The 12,503-nt window shown below is 26.1% G+C and overlaps 3 protein-coding genes across 3 annotated transcripts; 1 reads left to right on the forward strand and 2 right to left on the reverse strand.

Moving 5' to 3' along the window:
• Positions 1-1,917: 1,917 nt before the first annotated feature.
• On the reverse strand, positions 1,918-2,729 carry Bm293 (uncharacterized protein; the record flags this gene model as incomplete). Its single annotated transcript, XM_001896143.2, has 4 exons — positions 1,918-2,062; positions 2,194-2,280; positions 2,399-2,472; positions 2,655-2,729. 4 exons carry the CDS (start codon positions 2,727-2,729, stop codon positions 1,918-1,920), a joined length of 381 nt encoding a protein of 126 aa, XP_001896178.1.
• Positions 2,730-5,034: 2,305 nt separating this feature from the next.
• On the forward strand, positions 5,035-6,004 carry Bm1202 (uncharacterized protein; the record flags this gene model as incomplete). The annotated part of the gene is made up of 4 exons (XM_001896144.2): positions 5,035-5,109; positions 5,289-5,362; positions 5,471-5,557; positions 5,860-6,004. The coding sequence occupies 4 exons, from the start codon at positions 5,035-5,037 to the stop codon at positions 6,002-6,004; spliced, it is 381 nt and encodes a 126-aa protein (XP_001896179.2).
• A 2,226-nt stretch (positions 6,005-8,230) lies between these two features.
• Bm1201 (Uncharacterized protein) lies at positions 8,231-9,890 on the reverse strand (the record flags this gene model as incomplete). Its single annotated transcript, XM_043080983.1, has 4 exons — positions 8,231-8,345; positions 8,721-8,807; positions 9,226-9,299; positions 9,828-9,890. 4 exons carry the CDS (start codon positions 9,888-9,890, stop codon positions 8,231-8,233), a joined length of 339 nt encoding a protein of 112 aa, XP_042936917.1.
• Between the last annotated feature and the right edge of the window lie 2,613 nt (positions 9,891-12,503).

Consider the following 12,503-nt stretch of genomic DNA (forward strand, 5'->3'; position numbering starts at 1 on the left):
AAATAATTTATGATCCATCTATTGGCATATAATAAAAATTCCCCTGCACTCTTCATATATTTTTTTATAATTATCATCAGCATATAATGAAGCAAAATGACCACTATAAATAGTAAAAAGAAATAAGAATGATGCAATTAAGTGATAATAAGAATCATTTGAATTTAAAAATTATACTTCTTAACCATTTAAATAAACCAATATTTGGTAATATTCTGTTGTTTGCAACTTAATTGTTCTTTATAATTTCATACCACAAAAAATTTATCTTTTAAAGTATATGAAATGCCTTCAAAAGAATGTACCGAAGTGTTTCATTTTTTTCTTTCACAGTAAAAGCATTCAATTTTATGTATAATCGATCGAATTGGCGCTCAATCATTAATTTGCGGTTACAATTAAAACTGTTGAAATAGATTCCCACCACATATTTCGTAACTTCTATTTAAATTTAAATAGAATGAAGGGGTCAACCAACAACGTACTTTGTTATTCGGGGTCAATTACAACATATCTCTGAAGAGGTCAACCAATAGATATCGCGCATTTACAGGAGGGAATAGAAGTCATTTCATTTATTAAAAATGACAGAAAAAAACAAATGCAATTTTGTTGATTGCTGTCCTTCCTCATCTAATAAAAGTAAACAGATTATATTGATAGGAAAAGTATATAGTGGTATAGCTAATATTATACTGATAAACTTATCCACCATAACTAGCATATATTTATCATTATGTTTATCTGTTCAATATTTTCAAATTCAGCAGGCATTCATACTCGAACTTCAATATATTTAATGTATCCAATGATGGAAGCCATTCTGCATTCAAAAATTTTTAAACGAACTCTGATGGTCAATACATCTCACAATTGTATTGTTCGAAAGCATGACAAACAAAATTGGATTGATATTATCATCACAAAAGCTAATTAATTACAAGGATAATATTAGAAAGCAAACAAAGATTTCTACCAATCTGAAATTTTAATTTGAAAGAATTAATAAGCTTAATTTCGAATGATGCCAAAAAAGCGAAAATTTTATGAATAACTCTTTTGTTACATCTGGATTTCTTAAGCCTTAACAAGTGCTAATAAAACAGTTGGGATTAGCTCGGATTGCTTGAATAAAACAGTTCTTTCAAATGAAGAAATATTTTTGGATTATAATGACAAGGTTTAAAAAAGTTATGAAAAAAGACTGAAAGTTTAGAGCATTATAATGTGTAACCATGCAAGTTGGCAGTTAATTATTGTTAATTATTTTAAGAAGTGATTCAGTAGTAGGAAGACGGTGTAAGTGAGCCTTCACTACATGAAGAGAAGTGTGCTCAACAAATTAAAACTGAAGCGATTTAATGATAGCAAATCGACACCACATTAAAAAAATTCCCATTTAATCATTGTTTGTTTCGATGTGTTAATCAGTGTGTTTAAAAAAAAATTCCAGATGAAATCGAACTGATAATTAAAAGAGTAATTTTCACTGATAAAAAAATCAATAATCGTTTCACTTTGCTGTAAATTCTCTTGAAATAACGAATATTTAAGTAAAGAAACTACTCGCAGCAATTTTGTACGATAATAAACAATGATGAAAGTTAGTTTTTTTTGTGAACAATAATATGATCATCCTTTAATGGTATTTTATTAATGAAATTTAGTGATGTGTATATTTTAATTAGATTAGAAGCGATGACATTGGTACGTTACGTAAAGCAGACAACTTCGTTCTCATTTCCTGTTGAGATGGAAACATTACTGAAATTTACCATAAAGTATACCAAACTGCGACGTACAAAGCGCTATTCCATTTCACATTTATTAAAATCTCACTAACACTTACGCAAAAATTTCCGAACTTTTTAGCACTTAAATGATTCTTAGAAAAAAAAATAAATAGTTGGATGAAATTTATAGATATTGAAGAGGTGGACAATTCCAAAAAGCTCGCGGTGTACAGTATGCGTAGTTGCGGATTTTACTCGCTGGACCGAGATCAGTCATCCGCTCAATAATGCATGCTCTCAGAACTGAATCACAATAACAGCCCTTTTCTCTGAATATTATTTCATTAAATTTCACAGCTTCTTCTATAATTCTTATCAGGAATTGAAGAAAATTTTAAATTTAATCTGTTTCTAACTTGTTTTTCATTGACTTTGAACTATTTATATACAAACAACTAACGTCCAATGCTGATTTCTTTTCAAGCGACACCAATAAATAGGTTCCCGCATATCATAACAGTCAGCATGGGAGGTACACAGTTTCTGTCTAAAATGAATGCTCAAAAGTTTTCAGAAGTTTTGTCAAAGTTTCGAATAAAATGGAAAACTTTTACAATATATCTTAAATGAATAAATGATTTGGTAGTGACATGAAAAATGCTTACATCCCATCAGTGTTTATGAATGTTGCACCGTAATAATTTCTTGGCATTTTATTGTCAAGACTGTACGTATTGTCCTGAAAAACTTCATATAAATCGTTCAGGAAAAGGATCATTGATTGGAAATTTTATTCTTTCTGTCTCTAAAAGATAAATCTTAAACGGCAATATCATATCAATGAATTGTCAAACAAAAAATACTCCTTTGATAAATTGCAGTTATAAAAATCAATCAATATTGCTATATTTCAATACTCACCAAATTTAGTATTTGCAATTTTGTAACCTGAAAGGTTAAGCTGAACACAAGCAGAAGTTCGATTAAGATTTTCATAGAAACTGTAATTTAAGAATTCGTATTCGTATTAATTTTCTTTCTAATAAATAAGACGTTCACATAATTAGCTCCATAATAAAGATATGATCCATCGGAATACTTATCTATCTCATTTTTCACACTGCTGTGAAATGATGAACATTAAGAATTCTTTACCTTCAATTTTTCAATCTTAGTACTATTTTCACCAGATGGTACCAAAAATTGAATACATTATTTTGATACGACCAGTAAAATAAACCATTCAAACAATCATTTTTTCTAGTACCTCGAATAATCGATTCTAACACATACTGAAAACGTTTCTGATTGACAAACTGTATAAAATTTTAGCCGTTTTCACATTGCTATAATATTGCAAAATTTCTGTTTTATTACATTTTTTGAATTATTATTTCGTATTCAAACCATTTTCATTTGCATAATATTAGCTGTAACTGTTAAGAGACAAGGGAATTTCAAATTTTTGTAAAATCAACAAATTTTAAAATATATCAAACTATTTCTGAGTCACTTTTTTCAAGAAATTGTAATCTATTTAATAATATATCTTGTCACTGTCGTTAAAATAAGTTAAACCAGAACCAGAAATTATTGAATCAACTGCTTACGGTTTTTTCATTCTATCCTTAGTGCATAAGTTTATTGCTTCTTGTGTATGTTTACCTTTAAAAAACAAAATTTGATGAATTTAGATGAAATTCTGTTTAAGCTAACTTTTGACATATTCCGATATTAGTTTTCGGTCAATTCCTCAAGTCTTCAGCTTATAAATTTACATTAGTATTTGTCAGCAGATTTTCACGTTGAAAAAGCATTGGAATTCGAAATCAGAATTGAAGTTTACTTTTGCCCTTTTATTGTTGATTTTTCAATTTTTATTTATTACAGATCACTAGAGTGTAAAAACAAAAAAGGAAGAAAGCTTTCGAAGTTCAACGAAAAAGCCAACTTAATCAGTGTACATTTCAAGTCTTTTATCAGTCAGATATGACAATAACAATTTTATGAAATTAAGAAAGGTAATTTTTTCATGTCGTTGAAACGTTTAAGAAAATCCGAAAATATTAATTAAAATGATTGAAATCAAAAATATTAGCTATGTATCTGAAATAATGAAATATTTGAAAATTCATTGTGCCAAATATTCATCTTTGCTTAAAAGAATAGCAAATTTTGGGACAAATGTTAAAATGACTTATATATAGTTGATGAAGAAGATAACCAAGGATAGAAATATAGAAAGAAATCATTAGTAGGTTTATTTGATCCACCTCATTTTATTGGAAAGTAAAGAAATAAAAATAATGATATCAAATTTTTTAACAATCTCGAGATAAATATGAAAACGGTGAAATTTATTTTTTACATTCAGCATTTCGAAGATTTGTAACTTTGAATCAATTTATTCTTCAAAAACATAAAATTGAACATGCATGAATTTCAGTCTTTTCATTCTACATAAAATTTTTTTGTTTTATATGAATTTCAATTTGTTGATTTTACTTGCATGAAAGTTGTTGGTAAAATGATAAATAAGGATTGATAATTCATGCTTAAGACAAATTTAAAAAACTATCAATTTAAAAAGTTTTCAAAACGTAAATTTAGTTCTGGTTGATTTAGTTTTAGATGAATAATTTTCGTTGAAAAGATTTCAATCCATAAAAAGTCAGTAAAGTTTTTGAAACACAAATAATCGCACACGATACCTGCACACAATTAAAGTTTTTGTTTTGTAGATACTTTTGACAAAAATTCAGCAATGGATTCCAGTATCCAAAAGAAAGAGAGTCAGGAATAGTCTTATTTGGAGTAAAATTTGTCATCTTTTGAAAGGTTTTACAATTTATTTATTTATTTGCTTATCCTCAGTTATATGTATGGCACGTGAAGTTGACTGATATAATATAAAAGAATATTCCATAAATATAATAAAAGTGCTGCAATGTTATTGCAGTGTTGTTGTTGCATAAAAAAGATTTAAGGAGCCGTCAATCAGAAATGTTTTCAGTGACTGTTAGCAGAGATTGTCAAAGGTAAGTTATGTTACATTGATTGGTAAGCACAAATACCATTTATTCCGCTTTGTACTTAAAATAATTTATTCACAATTTCTGGTAATATAAGTTTTAAAGACTCGTCATTTCACAATCGTACAAAATAAAAAAAGATAAAAAGAAAAACAAATAGTTCAAATATTTCGAATGTACACTATTGCTACACGAACTAACTAATTATGTGAATGAATATTTTCGTTAACAGAAAGAAAATTAACATAAATTCTCAAATTATAGGTTCTATGAAAATTCTATTCCAATTTCTACTTGTCTTTAGCCTCTGTCTTCTCATTGCTGCATTGCGAAAAATCAATATGGTAAGTTACAATAGTTAATTTATCGATAAATATCATTAAAGAAGTATTGTTGGCTTGCTAATAAGTTTGAAACTTACATTTTAAAAGAAAAAGCGTAAAATTTTTAATTGATATTTCTCATTCTCTCTCTCCCTCTTTCCCTCTGATTCTTCATATCGAATGAGACAGAAGCATTGTAGGCTGTCACATTCAGTCCTGATAATGAGATGCCAGCAAATTATTACGGTGCAACATTCATAAACACCGATGGAATGTAAGCATTTTTCATGCCACTGCCAAACATTTATGCTTACAGTTAAAGTATATAATAAAAGTTTTTCAAATTTTTAACGCTTTAAAAAATTTCAAACATTTATTTTAGATTAGAGTCGTGCACTTCCAATGCTGATTGTTACAATATGCGAGAGCCAATTTTTTGGTGTCGCTTGGCCGAAATTCAAGACTGGACGTTAGTTATTGCAATATTCAAATTTAAACAAAAATCAAAAAAAAAAAATTTACTTTAATTCAATAGATAAGATTTTTCCCATTTAGAAAAGTTGTAACACACTTTTTATCCTTCTTTCTTGTGCTATCAAAAAACGAATAATTTGAAATGTCTTTTGGGCTCAAATTTCTTTAATAATTTTTCTTAACTGAATGTTTGATATGATTTGCCCATTTATCCATCTCAACAAATATTCCGTTTCCACTTCAAATTAAATAATAATTATGTCAAATCAAATGAAAAATTAGTTAAATTTTATTTAGTGACAAAGGGTGCTATTGTGATTCGGTCGTGAAAGCATGCATCATTGAACGGATAACTAAACTCGGTCCGATAACTGTGATCCGGAACTATGCACTCTGTACCTGGAAAGAATTGTGGGAATGTCCACCTTTTAAAAATACATAAATTTCATCCAACTATTTATTTTTTTTTTTTTTTTTTCTAAGAATCATTTAAGTGCTAAAAAGTTCGGAAATTTTTGCGTAAGTGTTAGTGAGATTTTAATAAATGTGAAATGGAATAGCGCTTTGTACGTCGCAGTTTGGTATACTTTATGGTAAATTTCAGTAATGTTTCCATCTCAACAGGAAATGAGAACGAAGTTGTCTGCTTTACGTAACGTACCAATGTCATCGCTTCTAATCTAATTAAAATATACACATAACTAAATTTCATTAATAAAATACCATTAAAGGATGATCATATTATTGTTCACAAAAAAAACTAACTTTCATCATTGTTTATTATCGTACAAAATTGCTGCGAGTAGTTTCTTTACTTAAATATTCGTTATTTCAAGAGAATTTACAGCAAAGTGAAACGATTATTGATTTTTTTATCAGTGAAAATTACTCTTTTAATTATCAGTTCGATTTCATCTGGAATTTTTTTTTTAAACACACTGATTAACACATCGAAACAAACAATGATTAAATGGGAATTTTTTTAATGTGGTGTCGATTTGCTATCATTAAATCGCTTCAGTTTTAATTTGTTGAGCACACTTCTCTTCATGTAGTGAAGGCTCACTTACACCGTCTTCCTACTACTGAATCACTTCTTAAAATAATTAACAATAATTAACTGCCAACTTGCATGGTTACACATTATAATGCTCTAAACTTTCAGTCTTTTTTCATAACTTTTTTAAACCTTGTCATTATAATCCAAAAATATTTCTTCATTTGAAAGAACTGTTTTATTCAAGCAATCCGAGCTAATCCCAACTGTTTTATTAGCACTTGTTAAGGCTTAAGAAATCCAGATGTAACAAAAGAGCTATTCATAAAATTTTCGCTTTTTTGGCATCATTCGAAATTAAGCTTGTTAATTCTTTCAAATTAAAATTTCAGATTGGTAGAAATCTTTGTTTGCTTTCTAATATTATCCTTGTAATTAATTAGCTTTTGTGATGATAATATCAATCCAATTTTGTTTGTCATGCTTTCGAACAATACATTTTATCCGGAATTATTAAATTGAATTTAGCATTTATATTAACCAATTTCATCCTATCTTCAACACTTATTTTTGCTTTTTAATTTTTTAAACATTTCAAAAAACATTTTAACTTTATTCCTGCTGAATGTATGCAAAACTCTAAAACATATTGAAATTTAATTGAAAATAATATTAATACAATCAAATCATTTCGATCTTACAAATTTGATCATCATTTGATCATCGTTGCATTATTGTTAAGCATCTCTTTTATTGATTTTACTAAATGATAATTTACTGATAATTTTTTCATTATTCGAGAAAAAAATCATTTTCATTTACTGATAAATAATCGCTGCTAAGTAAATCTAAGATGTATATGACTGGAAATTAAATTGGAATAAAGTGAACATAGGATTCATGAAATACAATTATATTACTTGCAGTTTAATAAACCTTTTTACAACTTTATAGGGTTGGTTTTTTTTTTTTTTTTTTTTTTGTCAATTCAAAGCAACTGAATGTTATAATTAAAGAAAATGCTGAAATAGAAAGCTTAAAATGATTTACTTAACCAGTTTAAAAAAAAAAAAGTTTCATATTAATGTGTTTGATTCAGTCAAATGAGAAATGGCAAAAAAAATCATACTTATATATTTATTTCAAATAAATTTCTGTTGTCATAATAAAAGTTCAAAGTATGCATGAATGAATAAAATTTGAATTTAATTGACTTATCAGTTGCAAAAAGTTCACACAATGCAACTACTATACTTCAATCTCGATATGAATGAATGTTCGATCTCGACTCAATCTCGATGTGAATGAATGAATGAATGAATCCTTCCTTGAATATTCAAAGGAAGGTGGAATGAATAATAGTGAAAACTTTGAATATTAAAAAAAAAAATGTTAAAATGTTTTTTTCTAGAAATTATGTTTAAATTTTAGAGAAATTATAAAATCTACATCAGAATTATGTCTTTGTTTGAAAGTATTTTTTCTCTATTTGCAAATTCATGAAATATTTATTACGAAATAAAGAAAGAAACAATGGAATAAATATTAAAATAATGGGAAATGGTATGAATAATTTGAATTTGAATACAATGACAATTGGAATAATTTAAAAAAGACTATTATTTGGCAGTATTTTTTGAGGTTTCATAGATGAAAAGATGAAATAATTTATTAAGGACAGTACCAATTGAACGCTGAACGACAATGAGTGTATTCCAAACGACCGTATGATTGACGATTAATTATGCATGAATGAAGTTTTAAATCACAATGACAACCATCTTTCCTGCAAACAAATTATTTATATAATTATTTGAATAATTATTAAATAACATAAATTCAAAAAAAAAAAAAAAAAAACAAAGTATATATATTATAATATTCAATTCAAATAACTGTTTGAATTAAAATATCACTTGATTATTTGTAAGCAAAAAAAAAAAAAACAAAATTTCAACTTTTAGAATAGAAAATTCTGAAATCTTTTAGAGCAATAGCTACTTTAAAGAATTATTTTGCTCATTATAATGCTTGCATACATTTTATATAAATGCTTACAAATAATCAAAGATTTTAAAACAATTATTTGTTGATTCACCGAAGTAACAAAAAAAAAATTTATTTGCGTCATAATTTCATTTGAGGATCTATAAAAATTCACATCCATTTTTGTTCAGGATTAGGTCGACACCAAAGTATTGGTTCCCGATAGTCATAGCAATCTTTATGCTCGATACATTGCTGTATTCTGGAACAATTTTTAGTCATACTGGAAGAAAACTCAATTCAAATGATTTTAAATTTCAATTTTTGTCCAGAAATGTAAAATACTCCCAATTTTTCCAAGAAAAAAAATTTTTAAAAACTTTAAAATTTTTCAAAATTCAAATTTTATAAGCAAAGACTTGAAGAAAAAAAAATATTAACTAAAATCTCAAATTTTTTTTCTATAAGCCTAAGCCAGCTAATGTGAACTATTGAAACCAAACAGTCTTGTCTATTTTATCAAGTCAGAATACATTCTAAAATTGATATATGATATATTATCGTTAATATTTGCACTGCTGTGTTAAGTTTTTATCAGAGAAAAGTCTAATTTCTTTACTTTATTTTCTTACAAATTTGAAATTTTTAATTCTTTTAGACAAAATTTGTTATGAACAGACTTTCCATCAGTTTGAACGAAATATGCTCCAATACAATCAGTGTTTGGATCATCACTTGATTTACAGTGTGATGTCTGAAAGTATTAAAATCTCATTTGCTCTTATCAAATGCCAATTCCTTTTGTTTTCATCATCCGATCAGTGTCATTTCAATGATTGATGTTGTTGATGGAAAAAACTTAGAAAAGATTTTGAAAATAATATTTTGAAACCTACAAATCCGTAAAAATGCCTTTTACCCTCTTCAATTAATTTATTAAAATATAGCATTAGCACAAAGGAAGAAAAAAAAAACAAAAAACAAAGTGTAGTAGTAAAAATTATCACACCATTTATATTCTTAAAATTTTAATATATTTTATTGAAAAGTTTCAGTTTGTTATTGGAAATAAAATAAGACTTTGAAGAGTTATTTTTTGAAAATAGAATTTTTAAAGAATATTCAGCAGATTAGCAGCAAAATATTTCCTTCTGTTTCTTTTTGGATAAAATAATGAATAAAATTTGTTTAAAATGCTTATGATAAAAAGAAAGAATGAAAAACGAAATCACCAAAAATAATAATTTGTTATATTTATCGTTAAAAAATTATAAAAACTAACTGAACTGCCAAATGAAGAATGTGTGAAACACAAAGTAACAACTAATATGAGCAATGACCACATGGAGAAAAGAAAGATAAATTAATTGCTTTTGTAACAATTCGTTCTAAGGTTTCCTGAAAAAAAAAAAAAAAAAAAAAAAAAAGAAATTTTGGATTTCAGTAGCAAACTGTAATTAATACCTGAAAAAATAAGGTTAAGTAGAAAAAAGTAACGTTACTCTCAGACCGGAAAAATTCGATCATATGATATTTATCCATGACAAAAATTGTCAGTACTTATTTCAAGTATTAGTATAATTAATTGTTAAATTAATTAGAGAGTGAAAAATTAAGTTTGTAAAATTTTGTGATTGTTTGATGTTAAGTAAAACAAACCAATGATTGAAGAATTTTTTCATTGTGACCTTCAAATGCAAAATTATATCATGCATTTTCTAATTTAAATAAATCTAATTTACAAGTAAACAACTGTAATCTTTCGATTTGTTCAAGTCAAACTTCAAAAATTATCTACTGTTAATCAGCAAAGTGAACGATTTAACTTTCTCAGTGGCTTATCAGAAATGCTAGTATCTTCCATAATAAATAGATTCGAATACAAATTTATTCGTGAAATTCATAAATGTGACTGTCTGTCCAATAATATGATATCATTCCTTTCCTATTTGCTTTCTTTAAATTTGCAAAAATTAATGTTAAATAAATTTGCATCTTTCTATTCTTTTTGCTATTCTTTTTTAGATTTAACAAAAATTTTCACATTGTTGAAACGATCTTAATTGAAAAAAATATATTTAAAAAAATAATTTTTTTGGGATTTTAATTTTCCAACAGAGTTTTTATTTTTTCAGTTTTTTTCTGAACCATTATTTGTTGGAACTTGCGATAAAAATTTAGCAAAAGAAAATGAGTAGAATTTTCTTGAATTTCAGAGTTTAATTCTTTGTTGAAAATTTGTTTGAAGAATAATATGCTTTGTGGTAATGATTGAACTGAAATGTTTACATTATAAATTGTAAAAATGATAGAATAGAGAAGGATTTGTTTTACTAAATATTCAATTTGTTAAATAATTTATTAGCATTAACTTTGCTAGTCCATTCACCAAAAATTTGCTATGCTAATATTTGCATAAATAAAGTTCTATCATAACTTTGAGCAAAATCGCTTAATTTAAAGTGAATAAACAAATTGAAGTGATTATTATTTCAGTCTAATATGATAAACTAGTTTGCACTTACTTAAACTTCAACATGCTAAGGTTATTAAATTGTCAGTGCTAAAAGTCTTGTTAAAATAGCACAATTCGAAAAAAAAAAAACTTTATAAACCATGGAACATAAAATAAAGTTTTAATGAATTCCAATTCATAAATGATAACAAAGAAAATTTATGATTAATCTTTCGAGTAGTTGTAATTTTTATTCCAAAGTTAATGCTTTTCTGTACGCTGCAAATTTTTAAATTTTAAAAACTTCTGAAACTGCTAATCAATGTACAAATGGTGATCATTCATTTTTCTTTCCGTCTCTAATGTGAACTAAATAGGTGCTAAACTTAGAAATAACTAAATAGGTGCTAAACTTAGAAATAATTAAAATGAGAGACTTCTAATGAACAAATGATTGATTGGTGTATTAATTTTGTAATTTGTAAAATTAAAAAAAAAAGTTTCTTATTTTTCTTTGATTTCAAAATCTGAAATTTCAAATTTACGTTTTGAAAAATGGTCTGATTTGTTGCATTTTTTTCTTCTTATAGACAATGCTTTTTGCAGCACAGCTGTTGATGAATTAAATTCAAATAATTCTGAAATAAAAGCCATCTTTGAGTAAAGAAATAGTCGTTAAACTACTTTAATAACTAATTTTAACTGAACGTATCATTAAGTTAAAAAATTTCTAATTCCTTTCTATTTGCAAAAATATATTTCTTTATAATTTGTATATCTGCGATCAATTATTAATGTAGAATTACATCCATAATTTCACATTTATAACTAATTTTTAACAATATAATATACTACTAGAAATAGAATTTAAGCAGAAATATTTGGATGAAAATTCATAAATCACAAATTTACAAAAGCAGTAATTTGTTCTCATTAATAAAAACAACGATCACAAGAAAGAAACGCCAAAACTGTCCATTTATATTTCTTTTTAAATTTTCTCCTCGAGAAATTTGAAATAGATGATATACACTTTGCTAGTGAAATGTGTTCTATGATTCTTTATTTCTTTCTTTTTTCACATTCACCTTGTTTTGCAAAAGTTGATTTTAAGTATTTGATGTGCTGAATAAAAAGGAAAAAATGAAATTAAGTATGCACAAAGGTCTAAGAAAAGTTAGTATAAGTTTTTATAAAAGCACAATAAAATGATAATTTATGAAGAAAAGTCATTTTATCAGTTTTCCTTTTTTTCTTGTTTTCAGATCTAATTCTAATCATATCAGTTGCATTTCTAAAAATGAATGGACAATATAATTATAATAAAAAATATTATTTCAATGTCATTTAAGCATTGCTTTTTTGTATCATCTTTTTTCAGCTTTATTCATTCTATCTGTGACTTAAATTGGACAGTTTGAAGTTCGATATTAGCAATTGTTACTTGAGAGGAACTGAACTTCATTACTCATTGTTATTTGATATAAATTGGACTTATTTCTT

The sequence above is a fragment of the Brugia malayi genome, assembly GCF_000002995.4.
Source record: "Brugia malayi strain FR3 genome assembly, contig: Bm_v4_Chr3_scaffold_001, whole genome shotgun sequence".
Lineage (NCBI taxonomy): Eukaryota > Metazoa > Nematoda > Chromadorea > Rhabditida > Onchocercidae > Brugia > Brugia malayi.